General features: G+C 40.5%; 1 protein-coding gene and 1 long non-coding RNA gene across 5 annotated transcripts in view; one reads left to right on the top strand and one right to left on the bottom strand.

The window, feature by feature from the left end:
* The window catches only part of ASTN2 (astrotactin 2), a 950,477-nt gene that overhangs the window by 362,117 nt on the left and 564,608 nt on the right, over positions 1-23,752 (top strand). For all 4 annotated transcript variants that reach the window (XM_017504318.2, XM_017504317.2, XM_017504316.2 and 1 more), the window contains one exon: positions 8,519-8,665. In XM_017504318.2, coding sequence (XP_017359807.1) covers positions 8,519-8,665 — 147 coding nt within the window. The remainder of the gene's footprint in view (positions 1-8,518; positions 8,666-23,752) is intronic.
* LOC119467705 lies at positions 9,263-16,572 on the bottom strand. Its single transcript, XR_005196298.1, has 3 exons — positions 14,306-16,572; positions 12,800-12,969; positions 9,263-9,298 (listed from the first exon to the last, which is right to left on the bottom strand). It is a non-coding gene; the product is annotated as an uncharacterized LOC119467705 (long non-coding RNA).

Genomic DNA, 23,752 nt, shown 5'->3' with positions numbered 1-23,752 from the left:
AAAAAAAAAAAAAAAAAAAAAAAGTTAATGTACATACATATTTAATATAGTGCCTGGCATAAGGGCACCACCTAATTATTGGGATCTGCTAATGTTCTTTATAACCTTTATACAAATAATTAAACTAGATCATTGTTTTCCTACTTTCTTCCACAAAATGATGGTTCTGCAATGTCTTAATACTTTAGAGAGACACTCAGCTGAATCCTGCTAAACAGAATGTAATGTAAAGGTTTTTAGAGTTTTTAATATCAGATACACACTTGGGCGCTTTAAGAGGAGCATACAGAATGTAGCATGTCTCAAAATTTTGTGAACATAGAAATATTTTCTTTTCAAGATACATCTGGCTTTGTGGGAAATACTACACTGGCTCTTTGATGCATTTGGATACATTTATAAGAGCAATGGATGAAGCATCAGAGTGCACAGATTCTAATTCTGTTTTCGTCTCCAGCTAGTGGGGCTTAGACTAGACACTAGCAGCCTAATTGATATGGAAAGATCACTCAGCTGTGAGTCAGGAGATATGGCTTAAAGGCCCATTATTCCTCTGGTGTTTGAACATCAGTTCACCTTTAAGACTCTCATTTCTCATTTGTCTATTGGGGATAACAGCAATGCCTACTGCATAGGATTTTGAAGAATGAATGAGATATTTGAAAATAATTTGTAAGCTAATAAAAGCTAAAATAATATGGTACCATCTCCATTATCTTCATCTCTAACACCATTGTCAACACCTTGTAGTGACCTTTGAACTTGCAGGGCCAGCTACTTGCAGTTGCCACAGAGAAATTCAGGTCGCCAGCTGTTTGTAGCCCCATTCCATGTCAGCTGTCAGTGGCTTCACTGCACCAGGCTGCCATAATCTAAGCCTATACTGTAGGCACGGTCTTTGTCCCAGGAGCAGAGCTAGTAAAAAGTCTTCCCAGTGGCTTCGTCAATAATCATTTGGCTCCAAGGAGCACAATGGGCTGCTTCAGACCAGGTAGTAGCTTTTGGGGCTGAAGGAGGAGGAGAGACAGCCTTTTTCATTTTCTGCCATCTTTTTAAAGTTCCTCCTTGTGATGGGGAGAGGTTCTCTTGAAGACATGTGGTCAGTATCAGGTGGGACAATGAGCCCAGACCAAGAACACCTAGCATCATCACAGGTCCACCATGCAATCTGAGGTCCATAAGCAGCTCAGCAGTTAAATTTCTTGCTCAGGCTGCATCTAGCAGGTTGATAGAGATGCTGTGGAGGATGGTGGTTAAGAGCCTGGATGCTGACCTCAAATGGTTTTTCAGTTCAGCCCTATTTACCTTTGAGCTGCATGATCTATGGCAAGTGATGGCCTCAGTTTCCTCACAGTGCAAAATGTGAGTGATAATAGAAAGCATCTCATGAAGTTTCTGTAAAGATTAAATGAGATATTGCATGAAAAAACTTAATTAAATTGCCCAGCACCTAAGTTAGCGGCTATGTCACCAGTGATAGCGGTAGTGATGATGACAATGGCAATAACTGTGGCATCCTTTACTAAGAAAGTCATCTTAAACAAAAAAAATCTATACAAAGTACAATAAAAGGACTCAAAACATGACTTTAGAGAAGCCAAATAAAGCTATTAATGTTTGGTTTAAGGAAAGAAAGCTCAAGGCAACCTAATTTCCACCTTTAAATAGCTGCCCTGGGAAGAAGATATTAAATACATCCAATTTAACTTGGACAGCAGAAGCTCACTCATAGAGTGAGATTCAAAGGCTGTTTAGATATTAAACTGTCTGAGAATAGAACTGAGCTTAGTAGGGGTTGAGTTTGCTTTCTCTGGAAGTACACAAATAAGAGTGGATGAACACTTGCCCAGACCTTAAGGACAAATCTATGGATGATAAGATATTGGGGAAATAACATATCCTTTAAAGAATACCATAGATATCCCATAGTCAGAGAGCACAAGAGATTAGTTCATGACAGATATACAGAGGGAGGGATGGGAGAGATGTGGACCCAGGTGTGCAAGATAAAGGAAAATATGCCCCATATTGAGACATCACACTAAAGCAGTGCATGGCAACCCTGATATAAGAGACAGGTTAGAAGATATGGAGCCATATACCTTAGAGTTTCTGAGAAAGCCCCAATTTCAAATATCCTTTCTTTCTGCCTCCAGCATGACACTTGCACTTGTCAGATGGCGTGTCCCAATTTCAGTTTCCAGAAATACGGCAGAGAAGCAGAGACACCAGACCTCAGGTGCTACAGAATCCCACAAGGCACTCAGTGAGGTTAATGAGGCACTCAGCGATCTACGGTGGTTTTCCTGATATACAGGCAGATTGGCAGCCTCGGCAAGGGCATTTTTGTATGATTTCTGACCAGGCAGGCACCAAACCTTGCCAGAAAAAGTGAGTGAATCAATTTTCTAGGGAAAAAAAAAAAAAAAAAAAACCAGCAGCATTCCAATACTGACATCTCTTGGTAGAAAGGGAAACAACATTTAAGCATTCACTCATTCATTCATTCAATAGATGTTTATTGAGCACCTACTATATTTAGGCATGCTATAGGCACTGGAAATAGAAGAGCATAAAATATGAGGTCTGGTATGTAGTACTTGCACATTAAATAGCTATTGATTGAATGAACTAATTCCCAGTTAAAGGCACTGAATCTCAGATGTGACATGACTTGTCCACGGGGGCCAGCAGCTAAATGTGAAAGTTAGGATTCCAGCATGAGCAACAGTATAACATGCCCTGCTGATGCCCATGTAGGTGCCAGTTGTTAGAAAGGGAGGTTTAAAGGAAATGAGATGGAAGGAGATACACAGAGAGCTTACAGAGCCCTAAGTATGTATCAGACATGGTGCTTAGTGCTGTAATTATGATCTCCCATTTAATACACGCAACTTCTTATCAGGGATTATCACTTCCCTTTTACAGATTAGGAAACTGAAGCTCTGAGAGTTTACATAACTTGCTGGAATTTAGGCAGGTATCAAATGGAAGACTTTGGATTTATATATCCACATCTAGAACCAAAGCCCAGGCTGGGCACAGTGGCTCATGCCTGTAATCCCAGCATTTCGGGAAGCTGAGGCCGGCAGATCACCTGTGGTCAGGAGTTTAAGACCAGCTTGGCCAACATGGTGAAACCCTGTCGCTACTAAAAAACTACAAAAATTAGCCAGGCGTGGTGGTGTGTGACTATAGTCCCAGCTAGTTGGGAGGCTGAGGCAGGAGAATTGCTTGAACCTGGGAGGCAGAGGTTGCAGTGAGCCAAAATTGCACCACTGCACTTGAGCCTGGGTGACAGAGTGAGACTCCATCTCTAAATAAATAAATAAATACCAAGGCCCAGCCTCTTTCCCCATCCCAAGTGGCCTTTCTACCTGCTGGGCTTCTTCACACCAATGTCTCCGGTTTCTAGAATCCCTTTCCCTCATCTCAACAGCATTTGCCACTTAAAGAAATAAATTACTTCTCAGCCTAGGACGTGGTCTCTTTGGGGATCTCTGGAGGAAGCCAATGGGAGTATGGCAGCTTTAAGTTTTCCACACACAAAGGTCTGACGGGGTTAGATCTATTTTTTCATTATAAAATGTGATTGATTCAATTCCAAATTTAACTTAAATTTGATTTTCTCCTCTCAACCTGGCATTTCCAAACCAAGAATCAATCAAACCCCGAATTATAGGCAATGTGTGGATCAACAGCGTGAAGTTATTTCCGGTCGAATTTCTCAAGCAATGCGTTTTATGCCATTCTCTGCTACCATGAGAGGAGCTGAGATGTAGGAGGGAGGGAAAATGGAAGGAAAATTAGATTATTAACTTTCTCCAGTCCCCGCAATCAATATGCCCTGGTGGAATACTATTCCTACAGCACAGATTATTCCCCTGCAAGTAATGGGGAAGGAACCGCAAATGGGGATGTGAATGAGGGAGAACAGTGACCTCAGCCTTCCAGGAAAAAAAAAAGAAAAAGAAAAAGAAAAACTCATGTAATACGATCTGCAGCTATCATTTATTTAGCTCTTTTTTTGTACTAATTACATATGATATTTTGTCCTCATATCAGCTCTGAAAGAAGACCTCTGTTCCCATTTTTCAGATGGAAATATTTTTTCTTATTAGATTTATGGATCAGTTGGCAAGTGTCACACGGAGATTTTGTGGGTAAGCCAGGATTTGAACATAGATATGCCTGGCCCCAAAGGCCACACTTTCTGCATGAGGATATCCTGGGACCTTATTCCATGACGGAGTAGGAAGCGGTAGTGAAACAGGGGAAAGGCTGGAACAGGACTAGTTCTCATCTAGTCTCTGTAACATACAAAATTGGGTGATTCTTATATAAGTCATTTAATTGCTGTATACTTCTGTTCTCTATAAAACAGAAATGATGGAGATGCTTTGCTGAGAGGAGTAAATGAGGTAATTGTTTGCCGCTAACATGTAAGCTTCAAGGCCTTTGGCTGTTTTGTTTACTATTATTTTCCCCATTCCCTTAGTGCCTCAAAAGGGCTGGTATTCAATGAAAATTGGTTGGATTGGTAAATGAATAGATGGATGGAGAGAAAGATAAGTGCTAGGCACACTGCCTAGATCCTAGTAATCGCTCGGACAAATGGAGGTTCCCTTTTCTGTCTCTGTATCTTACAACAGCAGTGCAATAAGGAGACTGCTTAGGGAGGGGTGAGTATTATGGGAGAGATAGTTTCCACCTCGTGGCCGTCTATAACCCCTACTCAGAGCTAAGTGCTTATGTTCACCTTGCTGAGCCAGGAGCTCTTAGTAAGTCACCTTGGTTTGAGTCCCACTGTGAAGTTTCTGCCAGGTCCGGTTGCCATGGAAACTCCCTACAGCCCCTGGCTGCTCCATAGGCATGTGGCCTTAGTGAAGGTTTGACCTGCATGCTTTCTTCCTCCAGGACTTCAAAGACAACCGTGGTGATTCAGGCATTCTCTGAGTAAATGGTTGCCCCACAGTGCTGTTCATTCTCACTCCCACTCACGCTTTCTTCTTCTTATGTCCTTCTCTTCGTTTTTTTCTCTTTTTGTCTTCTGCTGCTGTAAGAATAATTGAATTCCTAATATGTTCTGAGAATGTGTTGGACAAATAGGGGAGTCCTAGTTTCTGTTATCAATGAGGAGACAAACGCCAATATCTAGTTTGGAAATTATCATTTACTGAGGGCCTACTATGTGCCACAAACCGTGCTAGGCATTGGACACTTATTGACTCATTTAGCTCTTACAACACCCCTGAAGGCTAAGTCATGTTACAATTTTCTAGGTGAGAAAACTAAGAGCCAATAAACTAGTGTGACTTTACTTCCCACTTGACTTTTAAAGACCCTGGGTTACTGTGATGTGTTAAATGACACAGGAGATGCGATTTAGTCCACCAGGGCAGGGAGAGAGTATGAGCAATTCTGCCCCTGCCCCTCAGCCCTTTGTTCCCAGACCAGAAATTAGCCCTGTGGAGCCTGGGTAGTGTTTTTCTTGTAGTTTGTTAATTAGTGAAGGAAGGGTCTTGGCCACATACACCTCTGCTGCTGTGTGGGCCAGGAATGAGACATGGCTTCTAAGGGTCCACAGGGTGTTCTTATCCATGACTCACTGTGCAGAGTGTCTGTTCCCTGATACAGGGGCCTCTCACTACCTTTCACATCTCATCCTCTGGACCTGTCTTGTCTTCTCAAGAATTTATTCATGCTGGACTCATCATTACATATTTTTTTTCCCCAGAATAGACTCCATAAAACCTAGATTAAAACTTCAATGCTGGCCAGGCACGGTGGCTCTTGCCTGTAATCCTAGCACTTTGGGAGGCCGAGGGAGGTAGATCACTTGAGGTCAGGAGTTCAAGACCAGCCTGCCCAACATGGTGAATCACTGTTTCTACTAAAAATACAAAAATTAGCTGGCTGTGATGGTGTGTGCCTGTAAGTCTGAGGCAGGAGAATTGCTTGAATGTAGAAGGTGGAAGTGGAGGTTGCAGTGAGCTGAGACTGCCACTGCACTCCAGCCTGGGCAACAAAGTGAGACTCTGTCAAAACAAAAACAAAAACAAACAAAAAAGAATGCTGCTATTAACTGTTATTTTAGGGGTTTTGCTAAATGTGACTAGGCTGGAGTAACAGGTTGACTTTTTAAGGTGAGATTTATGCAAGGTGCCAAACCCTAGTCCATCTTTTTAGTAGATAACGTTGATGTTAGATTATTTATGCTCTTTAGTTGCTAAAATATTTGTAGTATATTTTATTTATTTATATTTACAAATATTTATTACAAATATGTATGAAACGGCTTCTTGTGGCACTCAAATAAGAGATAAAACATACTCCTTTTTTTTCTGTGGTCATTTTAGGTTTAGAGATTCCCCGTCTTTGGACACAAGAATCATGTTTTTAATTTACTCTTCTATTTAACATTTATTCTATAACTACAGTAACCTCAGTCTCATGGATAGCTCCTGCCATAAGACATGCTTTGTCCTAGGACTGAGAAAAAAATAAGGTTCTTATCCTTAAATTAAATAACTTCCGGGTTCCAGATGGTGATTTTGGTATGAGAGACACAAAGATGAAGAAGGTGGGATCTTCTCCCTTAAGCAGGTTCTGTTATACGGCCAATGATGGTTGTTGGCTAGAATGCTTTTTGATTGGTCAGTATCTGTGTTATGTTGGTTGCTTATTGTTACTACCATTTATGGGAGTCATCATGCACTTGCTGAGATTCTGTAATGAACCAGTCACCGTGCTATTCACTGGGGCATAATGGTGAGCAAAAGACGCCACTTTCCTTCAAGGAGTTGGCTGTCTATTTACTACACTTTAGGGTTTGGAATAAGGTATGTGGGGATGCACAATGAGTATGGGTAGTATATCTCCCAAGAGCATAAGAAATCTTTATATATGGTGAGTCTCAAAAAGTGGTATGGTGACAAGGAAACAGGTGGATTTTTATCCAAAAGGAACACCACCTACACTAATGTTCACATGATGAAGAGTGTTAATTTAGGAGCACTGCAGTAATTCATCCCTGCTAGTCATTGGGCCAGGTGGGAGAGAGCACGGGAGGTATGAGTGTTGGGAGTCTTCATGAAAGGCCTTGGGTGCCAGTCTAATGAATATGGATCATATCCTGTGACTAGATGCTGTAAAACAACTTGAGAGATTTCAGCAGGCAGTACGGTGAACAGATATGAGCATACCTCCCTTATCCCACAAGCAAACAGACAATAGAAGAGATTAAGGGAGTGGGGTGAAAATACTAAGGACATAGAATAAATAAGACTATACAACTGTTCGGATACTGTAAAGGAGGAAGACAGAAACTCAAAGATGACATCTCAGTTTCTGGCCAGTTTAAATGGCAGTGCTTTCAATAAGCTGAGGATACCAGGAGGAGGAGGCTTTGAAGAGAAAATAATGTACCCTGTTTTGAATGTGTTATTAATATATTTGACATGCTAATGGGTTAGCCACAGAAAGATGTCCAAGAGATGAGGGAAGAGGTTTGCTTAAAAGAAGAGCGTACAAGGTAAAAGAAATTTGGGAGGCATTGCTCTAAAACTGGTAAGCAAAACCTCGAAGAACAAAGCCTAAAGAATGAGAAATGAACGGAGACTCAAAACAGCCTCCATAGAATTTCTTTGTTGGCTCGGCGTCCTCTAACTGTGCAGATCCAATCTACTTTTCCTATTATATCCATAAAATTGTCTTTAATTTTCAGAGGCAAAACCACCCTCCCCACTCTGCGCCCTCTCTTCTAGGTCATAACACAATTTGTCTTATAATCTAATTAGCCATGGATAAGCTTGACTTTTCCCCCTAGCCTATAAACTCCTGAAGAGGAGAGATTATTCTTCTGCTCTGTATGTCTCTCACCTAGTAGCTGCTCAGTAAAGCCTTGTGAAATTAATTTGAACTGATCAGCTTCTAACCGTGAAACTCTTCTAAATGACAAGCATTATATACAAATCATGCTGCATAATTGTCACAAGAACCCTGTGAGATATTTATTATCACCATGTTACACATAAAGAAACAGAAGTTTGGAAGATGGAGATCACAGAGCCAATGAGGACCAAAGCCCAAATTCGAACCCAGAATGATCTAACTCCAAAGCCCATGCTTATTTCCCTAAGCTCTACTGAATGTAACAGTGTAACGTCTTCTCACTTGCCTCTAAGGAGAATGGAGGGTTTAATATCATCTAATTGTTATCAAGAATGACCAGCCAAATTGGGAAGGGAGGAGTGAAAATTACTGCAAGTTTCAGGAAGCCTGTTTCTTTTATGTTTACCCAAAGGAATAAGACGCCCGTTTTGCAGAGTGTTAAACCAAGGCCCAACGAGGGCCCACTGAGGTCACATAGCAGGCACAAAGGTTAAAAACATTTTTTTTCTTTTCTTTTCTTTTTTCAGATTCCCAACTGGAAAATAATAGAATTCCTAAACTTGATGCCACTCCCATTTCTTCACATCATGGAATTATGTATCTTTCTGTGTGTTTGTGTTACCAGGTTTGCTGAAAAGCCCAGTGAACAAGACAGCCCTGACACTGATTGCTGTTAGCTCCTGCATCTTGGCCATGGTGTGTGGCAGCCAGATGTCTTGTCCACTGACTGTGAAGGTGACTCTGCATGTACCTGAGCACTTCATAGCAGACGGTAAGAGCCGAGCATTGCAGATGCTCCACACCCACTCAGCACCTTGCTACCCCTGGCTGGTCAAATGTTTCTATGTATGGCCCAACCTTGGAATTGTTTATATATATATTACAGGGGAAAAAAAGAAGCATCTAAAGACCTTGGAAGAGGATCTTACCATTTGGAGTCTGGATTATTTGAATTAAATACCACTTTTATTTGTTTTTATTTTTATTTTTTATTTTACTTTAAGTTCTGGGATACATGTGCTGAACATGCAGGTTTGTTATGTAGGTATACATGTGCCATGGTGGTTTGCTGCACTTATCAACCCATCACCTACAGTTTAAGCCCTGCATGCATTAGGTATTTGTCCTAATGCTCCCCCTCCCCTTTCCCCCCACCCACTGACAGGGCCCAATGTGTGATGTTCCCCTCCCTGTGTCCATGTGTTCTCATTGTTCAACTCCCACTTATGAGTGAGAACAAGTAGTGTTTTGTTTTCTGTTCCTGTGTTAGTTTGCTGAGGATAATAGTTTCCAGATTCATCCATGTCCCTGCAAAGGACATGAACTCATTCTTTTTTATGGCCACATAGTATTCCACGGTGTATATGTGCCACATTTTCTTTATCCAGTAAACACTGCTTTTATCCTATGAGCAAGGATAAAGTTTATTAAATAAAGGAGGAATTCAAATGTGAATGCAGAAAGATTGAGCTACTTCAGAGAACCTATTGATTCTTATGCTTGTGGATCCATTTCAAAATAAAAATGCTCCCCAGAGAGTATTTGCTAATTAAAAACATATGACAAGAAAGATTGTATAAGTTTTATTGGAATATCCTGAATGTCCTGGATAATATTCATATTATCATTCCCTGTAAATGTACTTTACAAGTATCTTATGTTCTACCATTTACTTTTTACCCAATTAAATTGAATTAATGAGACACTGTGGCCACCATAGTCATTAGCAAAGCATGGTCCAAGACCCTGATTAACGTGCTTGCTATCTATTGCTAAAGTGCCCTCCAGAAAAGCTGCTCCAGTTTACATACTCCAGGACATGTTGGTGTCTGTTTCTCAAACACTTGTCACATGGCATCACCATCTTTAGATATGTTGAAGTTTAGCATAATTCTAATGAAGAAGGCATACCTTAACTCTGCAATTGTGCAGCTTAATAAATTTTTAGTTTCAGAGCTTTTTATGCTTTAAAAATTGTATACATTTTACACTTTTAAAAATGTATATGTGTGGATGAGTTTGAAATACCCGTGAAATCATCACCATAAGGAATGCCATAAACGTAACCATCACCTCTAAAACTTTCTTCTCACTCTAATTTTTTTGTGAAAAGGACATGTAACATAGGATTACATATGAACCGACCCAGATAAAATTATAGAATATTTCCAGCACCTCATAAGGTTTCCTTGTGCCTCCTTCCAGTTAATGCTCTGTAGGGGCAATAAACGTTCTGACTTGTAGCACCACATTAGTACCATTAATTCTTAAAAATAGTTTTGCATTTTGATATGTGTTGAATGTTTCCGAGATCTTTACCCTCTATTTGCCAGTTTTCCTTCAAAGAAACTTGATTTTATCTACAATGTTTGTTTCAGTGTTCAGAACTTAGCACCATCCCTTCAGTATATTGTGACCAGAGCAAAGTGGAACTTTTACCCCCCCAACCCATGTTTTGAAACACCCAAACTTCTATCAATGCATCCTGATTGTTCCCACGTCGCTGTAGTGCAGAAACCCCTACTTGTTTTTCGCTTGTACTGCACGTAAGTTCATATGCATTCAGAGCTTAGTATTTCTTATTTCATATACATTCAGTTGATATTTAGACCTATGTACAAGACTTTGGTTCATCTTTAATGAATCATATGTGCACATAAGATAGGTAACCGTGATGGGGGAGATTGTAGGGGATGGTGTAGGAAGGCAGAAGGAACAAAATTACAGAAACAAGTGGTTTCATGGATTATGCAGCTAGAAGAATTGCCAGAACCTGGATGTGGCCAGAATATAGTGATGGAGGAGCAAGAGTGATGAACACTGAGTTGGAAAAACACAGTAGAGCAAGTATTAACTTCTACAAAATGCATGTCTCCTACCTTTTATCCCTCAGCTGTCACTACTCATTAATTGCAGAATGTTAAGCCTTAAAGGTGTTCAAGTTTTACATATATATTTTCATATATGTAGAAATTGAATCCCTGAGAGAATAACTTGCACAAGGTGAAATAGTTTAATGACTAAGAGCACAGGCTTTGGAATAATATAAACATTAATCCAAATACTTGTTCTGTTGTCTGCCACTTTGATAGCCAAGTGAATTCACCTCTCTGTGTCTCTGTCTCTACATCTATAAAAGGTGGATAACAGTAGTACCTATCTCATCAGAGTGTTCTGAAGACTACAATTCCTATTCTTTATCATGTTCGTCAGATTTTCAGATAGCATGTGACTGAGAAATAGTCAACACCTGGGAAAGAACAAAATTAAGGGACTACCCAAGAGAGCTGCAAATGATCTTGATGACTTGGAAGGACAGACCCAAGTGTGGTGAATTAAAAGCTGCCCTTTCTCAGTGCTCCCAGTGTCATAAACTTAAAATTTTATAACAGCCTGTGGAATTTCTGTCTGGGGTGGAAACAGCCTGTGGAATTTCAGTCTGTTTCTGCCTCTAGACTGGAATCTCTGTGAGGGCAGGAATTATGTCTTTTGGGAGGAAATATTATATTCCCACTGATAAGCAAGGTGCCTGGTCCATAATGGATGTTCAGCAAATATGTGTTCAGTGAATGAACGTTTCCTGAATTACAGCTGAGTTGTGTTCATTATTCTATGGGCTCCTTCTAATAGATCTCTAATCATACAACAGACGCTAAATCAAAGAAAACTAAGGCGGATGATGCATAGAGATCAAAGATGTTTTAAAATGTACCCCTGAAGTTTTAAATGCACCCAAGATTTGTCTGCAGATGTGGAAAGGGCTGTTGTGAAAAGCAGTTTTCATACTCACAGATCTCAGATACACAATGCACAGTACACAGTGTGGGAAAGCACCCGGATCTATCAGAAGACAGAAGGAGCAAGTGGAAAGCATGGGCAAGAGCCTGTATTGTGGTTATTGCAGGAAGAAATGGGTGAGGCGGTGTAAGCAGGGTAGACAGATTTGGGATTGGCTAATTTGAATTAACTTTGGTAGACTCTGTGGTTTTGGAGCTGCTCCTGATTGCCTGGTATCTGGCCCTTGGATGATGGAGGGAGAGGACATTCTTTCCCAGTGTGATTAGCCACATAGAGGAGATGATTGGGGTGTAGGCTCTGGATTTGTTAATTTTCATATGAAAGGCATGCTCCCTGGACAAGCCTTTGCTTTCTCTAAGATATGACTATCCCTGGAGGAGAGGGCTCTCCCCAGTCAGAAGGCTCAGATGCCAGAGCATCAAGCATACAGAAAACAAGAAAATATACTTGATACAAAAAAAGTAGAAATAACTACACAGTGTACACATCTTGGAGATGTGATGGAGCCAGCTTAGAAGACAGCATTGGAAAGACCTTGTCCACAGTATCTTAGTCTCCAGGCACAATGAAATCTCCATCCCTTACATGCCATAATATCTTAGTGGGATTGTGTCCTTTCAAATGAGGTAGGTTTTGGTTTGGATCTCAATTTTGTTGCTTCTTTACTGTGAAACATAGGAGAGTCAAGTTAGCTACCCGAGTCTCATTTTTCTCATCTATCCGAAAAATAAGGATTATTATGAGATGATTGAATGTCATAATATATATAAAGTGCCTAGTAGAGTATCTAAAACATTGGGATAGCCCAACAAATAGTAGCTGATATTACTCTTATTATTAAAATAGTTTGTAAAGAGAGAGACTTCAGAAGCTAGAACATGGCAATGCAAGAAAATATAGAAAATCAAATAGGTGAATTTAGCTACTCTCAGTGAGGTGAATGGAAGAGGAAGTATATTATATGCTCTGTTCTAGCTGAAAGTGACTTTCCCACTTGAAGACAGTAACACTTGAAAGTCCTCCATCTCTGGGGTTCAGCAGGAATCCTGGGAGCAGCCGGCCCCTGAAGCCAGATGGACACCTGTCTGGTAATTCCAAGCAAGCTCACCTTTCTCAGCATAATCCCAAAGCCTCCTTTGGCAGAAACTTTATGGGAATTGCTCATCTCACTCCTCCAACAGCTCTCCAAAGTGGTCTTTATTATCCACTTTTGGCAGATACAGAAACTGGGATGTGAAGGGTAGTAGAATCCAGTCTTCTGTAGGAGTAGAGAAGGATCTAGAAAATTGATTTTAAAAATTGTACTAGTGGAGCTTCCAGCTCTGATTTCTGGAGATAAGAGGGTATTACATAAGGGACTAAGAGGGAAAGTGATACTAGTGCCTACTTTCTTGAACCCATATCATCCCTTAGTATTGATATTTATAAATGTGTTATAACTTAAATTAAATATGGTAACAAACACAGATGGAAAGTGCACAATTCGGTTATATTTTACATGCATGTATTCACCCACATCATAATACTGGCCCATTAAGACCGGAAAAGTTTTAAAAAACAATAAAAACAAAGTCTTAATGAGGCCTGTCAGAATGAGGGCAGCCCATGTCAAGTACAAGAAGCTCCATTTGAGATCAGGTCTCCCAGGGACCAAGGCCAGGGCAGCTTTCATCCTTTTTGAGTCACCCCCATGAGTGCTAAGCTGCCAAGGTGCTGGCCCTTTCTTAGTAGAGAGAGCTCTCAGTCACCCTTACACACTGAGCTGTCCATGGTGCTGGATCATTGGATGGGGCTGAGTAATGGGTCCTGTCTTCCAGGAGAAAATGAATTCTGCCCTTGTGTTACTGCATAGTTATACTCGATGCTTACTGTACGTTATAAAGAAAAGGTCATTATGACATAGCAGTTGTTCAGAGCTCAGCTGGCAAGAGTTCTGACACAGTTCCCATCCAAACTCTTGGCAAATCTCACCCCTTCTTTTATCTGGGCTTCTTCAAAACCTTCAGTGGCTTTTTGCACTCCCAAGCACACACTGAAGAAATGGAACATGTTTGCATCTAAACAGACTTAAGCTAGCTTTGTTTATCCATCTGTGGACTATAAATCATCTGCATTTAGGTCTTCTGGGGAGTTAATTCCCAGAACCAGTAAGTCAGATTCTCTGAGGGTAGAGCCCACACATTAATATTCTTTGCAAGAACTCTCTAGATGGTCACTTATGAAAGCTTTGAGAGCTATGCCAATATCTCTGTAAGTGTTACTTTTTTTCCATCTAACATAAATGATCACTCCTTCAGACCTTTTGGAATCATTATAAGCATCCTTGATAATGGTCTTTGGTTTCCTCCACCTTTGACTTTATGAATGCCCTATTAATGGAGCTGCCTCATAGCATAACTCCAGTGACTGTCAATAGCATTGGATATAATGTGAGTAGTCTACTCTTAAGGTTTATAATATACTAACCCTGATCACACAGGTTTGGGCCTCATCAAAATTGTCATGCAGTTAGCCTTATTGAGAAATAATTATTTGTTAATATTAAATCAATCTTAGCTGAGATCCTAGTTTATGCATCTACGGAGGTTCCCAATGAAAGTCGGTATATATTCACCCAATGTGGTCAGCCAATAGAAGAGTCTGCTTTCAAAGGAAAAAGCTATTTAGGTGAAGTAGGTAAGATGGTTCCTCTCCAGCGTAGACAGGTAACATTCCCCCTAGAGTTCTCTGTTTTGTTCCAAGAGTTGTTATACATTGGAAGTTATTCAAGTGAGAGGATTTGGCAGTTAAAATATTGAGAAAGCACTGTAGATACCCAATGACCTCTTAAGGAAAAGATGGAAGACATTCAATAACAAGAGTTGAAGGAACCTAGACAGGAAGGGAACTTACTATTATTGAGTATGCCTGTTATCTATTGAGCAGCATAAAAAACACTTTACATAGGATTCTTCATTCAGTTCTCATAGCAAAACTGAGAGTTGGGATTTAGTATCCTCATTTGCATACTTGAAAAGTGGGGCTTAGGGATTTTTACAAGATTAACACACAGATGACGTGGTATGAAAACCTAAGTCTACCTGAGCCCCCGGTCTAAGGGTCTTCTATGTTCTAAGATTCCAGAGAGGAGACCAGGATTTATTTATTTTGAAGAGAGCAGGCTGGTTCTGGAGGTTTTAAGGAAGCACAGCTAGAGAGCTATATGAGTGACGAGTATGGTCAGGGATGGGAGAAGATGAACCCTAGTTTGGAAACATCTTCCTCTGATGTTGACTGTGTGACTTGTGCTAGTTACTTAAACATTTTAAGCTGCAGTTACATTATCTATAAATTGGGGATAATAGCAGTACTTATCTCATAAAGTTATTGTGAAGAATAAGTGAAATAATACTGATAAAGCTTTTAGCTCAGTACCTAAGACCTAGTAATGGCTCAATATATTATATAAATGTTATAAGTTGTAATAATACTTTCTTAATATTGGAAGGGGGTCATTGCAAGAAAATGAGTTCCCCATCATAGAAAATCTCCTGTGAATAGATGATCACATTTTCATGAAGCTGTAGAAGAGAAGGGAAGAGATGTGTTTGGCTTGAATACACGATATTTTGTTTTGGAGCCATCTTATTAGACTGTAAATTTTAAAACCACTTAATTTTTTAGAACTTTTAGAATATGTTTTTTTATGCCTTAGTACTTCACCCAGAGTGTTACCAATGCTTTGCATAGGCTCAGAAATTGGTGAAAACCAGGGATGTTGCTATCTCTTGAATACATTACTTAGCTAAACTCTCTCTCTCTCTCTCTCTCTCTCTCTCTCTCTCTCACACACACACACACACACACACACACACACACACAAAATTTTATGTATTGATATGATTGTTACATTAAAATACCTATGCTAAAATGTCTTTTTATTCAAGTCAATTTAAATGGTTAACATCATCTTTTAGGTTGAATTAAGTTGACAGCCAAGTCTTTTCTGTTCCCTATGACTGAGGTATTTGGGCTCTGAGTATTCCTTCTTAGCCCATGAAATCATCAAGTATAAATGCCCACATATTGGGATGGCATAGTTCACTAATATGCCACACATGTATCTGGTTTTGAGCATAAAATTGTGTACAATAACGTGTGCCTACATTTATTTGCTTTTTTCCCTATTTGATGTCTCCCATCCCAAAAGAGTGAGCTAATGCATGGTTTCATGCTGTTAGAGAAGAATGAAGTCCAAAATTGACTTCAGAACTAGTTTGCAGTGATTTTAATACATATAAAGAGTATTTTCAATTCTTAGAAGGGAAAATTATACCACATTGAAAGTGGATCCCTAGCCACAAACTGCCAAGCAATTTATTTAAAAATAATAGTTCCTTGGACATCCTGCTCTCTGAAATCATCCCAGGCTTTGTTTTAAAATGCTCGGTGTTGACTGCAGGTCTTTTAATACTGTGGAACATGCTCATGGGTGGAAGTTGTATACAATATGGCTTCTGTCTTTTTCTTCATTAACTCATTTGCACAGCCTTGTTACTGTTTAGACAAATAGACTATCTTATCTGGTACCTGCCTCTCTATATGCCTTTGCTTATGCATTCCTCTTCATCATATATTTCCATATATGGCAATCTCACCTATGTCTATGGCATAACTTATTTTTCTCCCTCCTCTAGCAAACCTTCTTCAATGAGTCCCCAGAGACAAAAATCCTCTCCTTTCATATACATTACCTAGAACTATATATGCCTTTCTAAAGACTTCAGTCTAACTCCTGTGACTGTTACTGTTACATATGTGTCATGGAGACAACTGCCACAGTCCTACAAACTGACCTTCTGCTTTAAATCTAGCCTCTCTACTATCTTTTCTCAATAGTGCAAACACAGCAATCTTTTACAATTAAAAATATCAATACCTTGCATACATGTATTGTATACATGCCATGCTTTCTGTAAAACTGTTTATTGTCTTCTTTTCTACTTGTTTTGAAGACTGAAGTTCTTATCATGGTCTTTGCAGCCTTGCAGGGTCAGGCCCTTGCCTGCCTTTTCAGTCTTACCTCACACTACCTCTCCCTGTATCGGCTCCTTAGATTTCTCTGTTGCCTCCTGCCTCAGGGCCTTTGCACATATTGTTTTCTTTGCCTGAAAACTTCTTCCCTCATCTCCAGCTTCTCTCATTTACCCTATGGTAATGGACTTTCCTTATTTACTTCCCAGCCTCTGTTAGCTCCTTTACTAATCATTCTCCTTGAATCCTGCCTTTTTTCCTTATTACACTTATTTCAATGTATAATTGTATATTTATCTAGTTAGTGTTCTCTCCCACTAGGTTTCAAGTTTCATAAGGATAGAGATTATATTTGTTTTGCACAATTGTATTCAGAACCTTGGACAGGGTTCAAAACTTACTTGATTCCCCTAAAAAGCTTTCACTAAGTTTGTTGTTGTTGTTGTTGTTGTTGTTTTTAAGTTATTTCAGGGGTTAGACTTGAATTTTTTCAAGGTCAAGGACCACAGCTTATTCATGTTCTGACTTATTGTGATGCCTAATAGAGGTTCTGTAGGCATATAAGACATTGTGTCTGTAAAAAATGAAGTAAGGGAGGACTGACAGGTGGACCCAGATGATCTGGGAAGATACACCCTAAAGAATGACAGTGCAGAGGTCTGAGGCTACCTCTTCTTCTGTGATTGACTTCACTCCCCCAGGATGTTTCTCCCATCCCCCAAAATAAACTCCAATCAAATTCACACACCCCTTCTCAACACCAAAATGAAACAAGCTTCATGCTGGAGCCTAGAAAGAAGGGAAATATAAATTGAGCTGAGATTCAGAACCCCCATAGGGGAGGTGGCAATGAAATACCAATAAACCATATTAATATGCTGAAATCAGGAAGAATAGCTTGAACTCCAACCTAGACTTAATAACTATACGTGAGAGAGTACAGGGAGAAGGCAAGGCAAGATTTCAGTCAGAATTAAAATGAGATCTGTAATGAAATCGGTAATATAATTATAAACTGTGAAAACTTTTTTTCCTCTTCTTTTTCTTCTATTTAGTAGCCAACTTGTTTAGCAATGGCTGGGAGCTGTGGATACCCCTTAGAGTAAGATTCTTTTTTTTTTCCAAATCTCTTCATTAGGAAAGTCTAAATCCACAAAACCATGGAAGAAAAAAAAAAGATGCTTCAAGCCATTTTCTGCCTTAAATAGTAACTGATCCTGAGGTTAAAGTGACAAGCGGCTTGGGGAAGAACAAACCCAGAAAAACCATTCTAAGCAGCTGAATATGTTCAAGCTTTTAAAGATACCACAGCAGCCAGTGGGACTGTGATTTTTAATGACACTCCATGCTAAGATATTAGCTTGGCTTCCAACCAGAATGAATTGTTACTAATTTCCCTTCATAACAAAAAAGATAACTGAGTTTGACGTCCAAAATTGGAGACTAATTTCTGTGTTTTGATAGCAGATTGAGTCCAAAAATATGTTCCCAGGAACTGGGGCAGAGGGTTGTTGCAAGGAGTAGGCAAACTCAATTTGCTCTCATTAATAATTCCGTTCTGTTGTTGTGAACAGGAGCCCACTTTGACTTTTAGAATGGAAAGAGAGAATTGGTGAGAGCTTTGATGAGATTGAGTTCAAGACTGTAGAGTTAGTTGTTCCATTATTATTGGCTTGAGGTTTGCAAAATAGTGTAGAATTGAGGCTGTGGAGCAGTCTACCGGAGAAAGAAAGTAATATGGTGAAGACATTAAGTGCATTGACCTGTGTCCCAGGAGATGTGGATTTCAGACCAGTTCATCTGCTTTCTGGCCAGTTTCTTTATTATCTAAAAACATGCAACTACCCCCTTCTTCAAAGAGTGTTTGTGGGGTGATTAAATTAAAAGCATCTTGCCATCTGAGAGGGTAGTTATGATTATGAGAATGTTGTGTCTTTGCCTCACTGTTTGTTTACAGCTTTAATATGTATAAAGACAACCTCAGGGCTGGAATAGGATCTTAGCAGGTTAAGGCTAGGTAAGGAAAAGGTACAAAACTAGGGAGGTCAGCTTCCCTTGGCTAGAAGAAGGAAGCTAGATAGTTAAAATGCACTGATACCACCACTCTTTTATATAGTGTCTGCTTTTTCCCTTTCTTCCTTCCTCCTCCCCTCCATTTTTTCTTTTTTTCCCTGCTATGGTCAACAGATATTTCATACTGTATTCTCTGTGGCATGCTTAGATACTAGGGTGCAGAGACAAATAAAACACCACCTCTGGCCTTCTCCAGCTTAGTGGTGGTGGAACATGACAAGTCAATAAAAGAAGAAACTCATTGTGAATGATTCATAATGGGGCTGTCCTAGGTGCTGTGGAGACACTGATGTGGAGCAGACAAGTATCCCAAGCTGGAGATGTGAAGAAGGTGTCTCGAGGAGGTGCTACCTGAGCTATATTTTAGAGCCATTGGCACTTATCTGGAGAAAGGCAGTGGGTGATGGCAAGCTTCCCAGGGAAGGGCATGGACATGTGCCAGTGCATTCATATAGACCCTGTTTTCCAAACCTCCCAGTGGTTGCAATAACACTGGTAATGATTAGGAATGTTTACAGAACAGTTGCTAAGTGCCAGGTCCTATGCTAAGTACTTTACAAGGTATTACCTTATTTCATTCTATTACCTCATGAAGTAGATTCAGTTATTATCTTCATTTTAAATTTAAGGGATACCTAAAAATTTAAAGGTCATGTACGCCTAACGAGGTTGTATGACCACCTTAGTGTTACACAGGTGGGAAGAGGCTGAACAGAATTACTTTAAATCAACATCCACAGAATGTGATAGAGAAGCTGATGACTGTGATCATCCTCTGACTCCCCTGTGAATTCACCCCAACTTGGAAAAATCTCTACTTCTTCAGACCTCAGTTTCTTCATTATAAAATATGGGAGGGAACAAGATGATACTTAAGATTTTTCCCTGCCCCAATATCTTAAAGGAGAGGGAGAAATACAGGGGTTCAAAGTCCCCCTTTACTCATCTCATGATGGACGATGACCTTCCAAGTCCTCACGCAGCCATCACATTAGTGTCCTCAGTACTCTTTCTTCAGACTGGTTTGGGCCAAGCTGCTGTCAGGCAGCCCTTGAACAAAGGAGGTTGGGAGCAGAGACAGATGAGCGAACCTTCCATAGCCCACAAGTTGCCATTTGAAGAAAGCTTAGAAGGATCACAGTCAAGCTTGCGGAGGGACTTCAGGCTCCCAAGGCTGCCTGGATGAAAAATAAAGTGGTGGGAAGCCTGGGCCATGGTGGGAAAGACACCTGCCTCTCCCCAGCCTCCCCTCTTAGCCCCAGCTGCAGAAAGACCTTGAACATCTCTGATGCCAGCAGGAGTTTGGGAGGGGAAGAATGCATTGTATTCACATGGGAAAAGATAAGATGGGAGGAATAATTAAAACCCGTGCATCTCCACTCCCCCTTCACCAGCCCTGGTACCCGGCAAAGCCTTGCTATTTGGCTTTTCTCCCCAGCGTATTCCTCTGGATTATGTAAGCCAAATATATCTGCAGCTGCTCAGCCTTGTGTTTTCCAGAAGCTCTTGGCAACTTTCTGAGCCTCAGCTAATGGCTGGGGCATCTCACCATCAGCTGGAGTCACCCCTGGGGCCTGGACCATCCCTGAACCTTCTGTTTATTCCCTCCCTGTCTTTAACTCTGTTTCTCATTTAAATTTTATAGGTGAGTTCATACATTCAGACTTTCAGCTGACATTTGCTGAGTGCCTTCTCAGGGCCAGGACTTAGATTCTGGAACAAACTCAGGCATAGTCAGCATTAAAGGTGGGTGAGGTGGGGGAAAGAACATGAAATTTGGAATCTTAAATCCTCAGGTTTAAATCTATGCTCCTCCTCTTACCAATTATGGATCTTGGACGAGTCACTGTACTTCTCAGAACCACCAGTTTTACCATCTATGAAAGTGAAGCTATAAGCCCCTACTTCACAGGGTGGTGGTGAGGGTGAAACAGAGAGTGGCATAAAAATAGCCAAAAATAGATGGGTAGAAAACGCTAATCACACCCTCATAGGGATCATATGTGTCATTTAAAATGACAGGATAACTATAAAGCAAAAGGCTACTATGGAAGGTAGATGAAAATCTGAACCGTCAGGGTATATAGACAAGAGTCAGCCAGGTTGCGAGGGAAGCTTGGAGTCATTTCCACTGGGGAGATCTGGGTAAAGCTCCAGGAAGCAAGAGGATTTTGCTAGAGTCTGTTCCCATTTGAGGAAACTGGATGGGCAGGGATTGGGAGTGAGAGTGTGCATTTCTGTTGGAAGAGGGAAGAGAGAAGGAGGACAAGAAGGGCAATCTTCCAGGTAAAGAACATCATGAACAAAGGTGTGGCAGGAGCAGGTAGCATCCAGCAAGGCTGGGGATCTGTGGGGGCATGAATGGATCTAATGGGGGGGTTAGCCAGGAAGAGCAGTTGGGATTTTTATCTTGGAGGTAGGTTGGGAGTCATGGAAGCACTGAAGGATTTTAATCAAAGAAGTGTAAAGGTCACAGTTGCTTTTACAAATTAACAAGGCAACTTGTTAATTCAGAGTTCAGGCTGTGGAGTCAGACACACCTGGGTTCAAATGCTAGCTCTATGAAATAATAGACAATAGATGTTACCAATGTTACTTAACCCTTCTGGATTATTTCTTAATCTGTAGGGTTGTGAGAATTAAACAAGATTGTATTTCTAAAGTACTTGGTAATGTTCATTTTTGTTGGAATCACCATCACCATCTTTTCAGTCTAAGTCGAGTCCTGAGCTACTTCTTTTTGCATTCAGTGCATTTGCAATTATTTCTTCAATGTCTAATTTGGTTACGAGTCTGGGCTGTAGAATCTCACTACCTGAGTTTGATACCTGGCTCTGATAATTTGTAGCTATGTAGCCTTGAGCTAGTTATTTAACTTCTCTAAGCCTCTGTTTGTGCATCTGTAAAATGGGGAAAGTCACAGTAAACCACCTTAAAGAGTGATATTGCTTGACACATATTCAATACTTGGAAAACAATAGCCCCTTCCAAAGCTACTATAAGACCCGTAATGGCTGAGATGTAGCTTTCTTTTTCCTTTGTAATCTCCAGTACACAATCAGTGTTCAATAATGATTTATTGAATGACTGATCACAATGTAAAAGGTGAATCTGAGGTTGTCAAAGCTAGAGACAAGGAACTCTGATAGGGGCTGCCTTATTGAGTTCATAACATCAGGCCTGAACAGGGGCATTAAATGTGAAAATAAAAACAAAAGAGTTCCTGTAGAACTAGAACAAGGAAATACAGCAACTAACTGCAAGTAGAGACCAAGGAAGAGGAAGAGTCACAGATGATGTGGCATCTGGTGCCTGGGATCCCTGAAGGTTTGATGACCCCAGATATCAATTAACATAAGAAGCCCAACTGAGTTGAGGAAGCCTGAAAGAATAATCCCCTTTTTTTGTAAAGCTACGAGGTGTGATAGTTATGAGCTTCAACACAAATGTCAGAGTATACCCGGGTTCAAATCCTAACTCAAGCTTCATCTTCTGAAAAATAGAGATGCTAATACACCAGAAATTAGACTGTTATTGTGAGAACTAAATGGTTGTTCATTGCAAGGGTCTGGTAATCACACTCAAAAACTAGGGATTGTTAAAATTCTGCTGAAGCACCAGCATCCCAATGGGAGACCAAGGATCAGATGTGTACTTCTTGGCTACATTTTCCGATTTAAAAAAGGAAGAATATGCCAGCAACTTTGAAGAACACACAATATTAGAACCTTTACAAATGCTGCCTGGATAAAAATTATTAGTAAGAGATGTCACTGTGTCCTGCGAGCAAAATTAATTTGCCAGATCTCTGAAAGCTGCTCCCCTGAAGGTTTGAATCATTGGAGTAATATCTCAGGTGACTTCTCACCACAGTATTTGAACCTGGGTGGAGGATGAGAGAGTGATCAGTCTGTGTCACCCACATGAGGGTTAACATGACCTGAAGTTTCCAGGACCAGCCATTCCCTGCAAAGACTCAAATGAAGCATTAATGTGCTGGGCAGAGGACTTTAAATGGAAGCAGAGGCCTGAAAAAAGATACAGAGGCTCGGTGATGGGAGCTGGTATGACACTTAAAATGTGAAATCAATTAAAAATGGCAGTTTCTGCCACCCCAAAAGGGAGAGCATGGGTACAGAGGTGAGGGCACATTGTGTGCGTATTGCCACATAGCTGGCTTGGCAGTTTTCTACAGTGCGGAATGTTAGAGCCAGAAACTATTTTCAGCCGTATCTTAGCCCATTCTCTCCTTTGGCATCTCACCCTCAGGCCAAATGAAATAGCTATTTCCTGAAGGCCCAGACTCCGTTTTGTTCCTTTGCAGCATATCTTTCATTTTATCTAAATCCCCTTACCCCTTGTATTAGTCTGTTCTCATGCTGCTAATAAAGATATACCCGAGACTGGGTAATTCTAGAGGAAAGAGGTTTGACTCACAGTTCCACTTGGCTGGGGAGGCCTCACACTCATGGCAGAAGGCACAGAGGAGCAAGTCACATCTTACAAGATGGCAGGAAAGAAAGAGTGAGAACTAAACGAAAGGGGTTTCCCGTTTATAAAATCATGGGATCTTGTGAGCCTTACTTCCATGAGAACAATATGGGGGAAACCGCCCCCATAATTCAATTATCTCCCACCAGCTCCCTCCCACAACATATGGGAATTATAGGCGCTACAATTCAAGATGAGATTTGGGTGAGGACACGGTCAAACCATATCACCCCTCTACTCCATTTAGCTTCCTACTACTGAACTCAGCTCAGGTGTGACCGTTTGTAGGAAGCATTCTCTGACTTTGCAGGGGAGGCAAGCATCCCTGCTCTGTGCTCCCAAAGCTTCCTATTTTGTCTTCATCACAACACCGATTATGTTCTGTTATAACGGTCTATCTTGTTAATTCTCAATTGAACCATACGCTACTTTTGGGCAGGGAGTCTTCCACTTTTATAACCACCCCCTTTTGTCGCAATATTCA

Source organism: Cebus imitator, unplaced genomic scaffold (genome assembly GCF_001604975.1).
Source record: "Cebus imitator isolate Cc_AM_T3 unplaced genomic scaffold, Cebus_imitator-1.0 Scaffold320, whole genome shotgun sequence".
NCBI lineage: Eukaryota > Metazoa > Chordata > Mammalia > Primates > Cebidae > Cebus > Cebus imitator.
The sequence above is the reverse complement of the archived record's forward strand: the minus strand, read 5'-3'. Positions and strand labels throughout refer to the sequence as shown.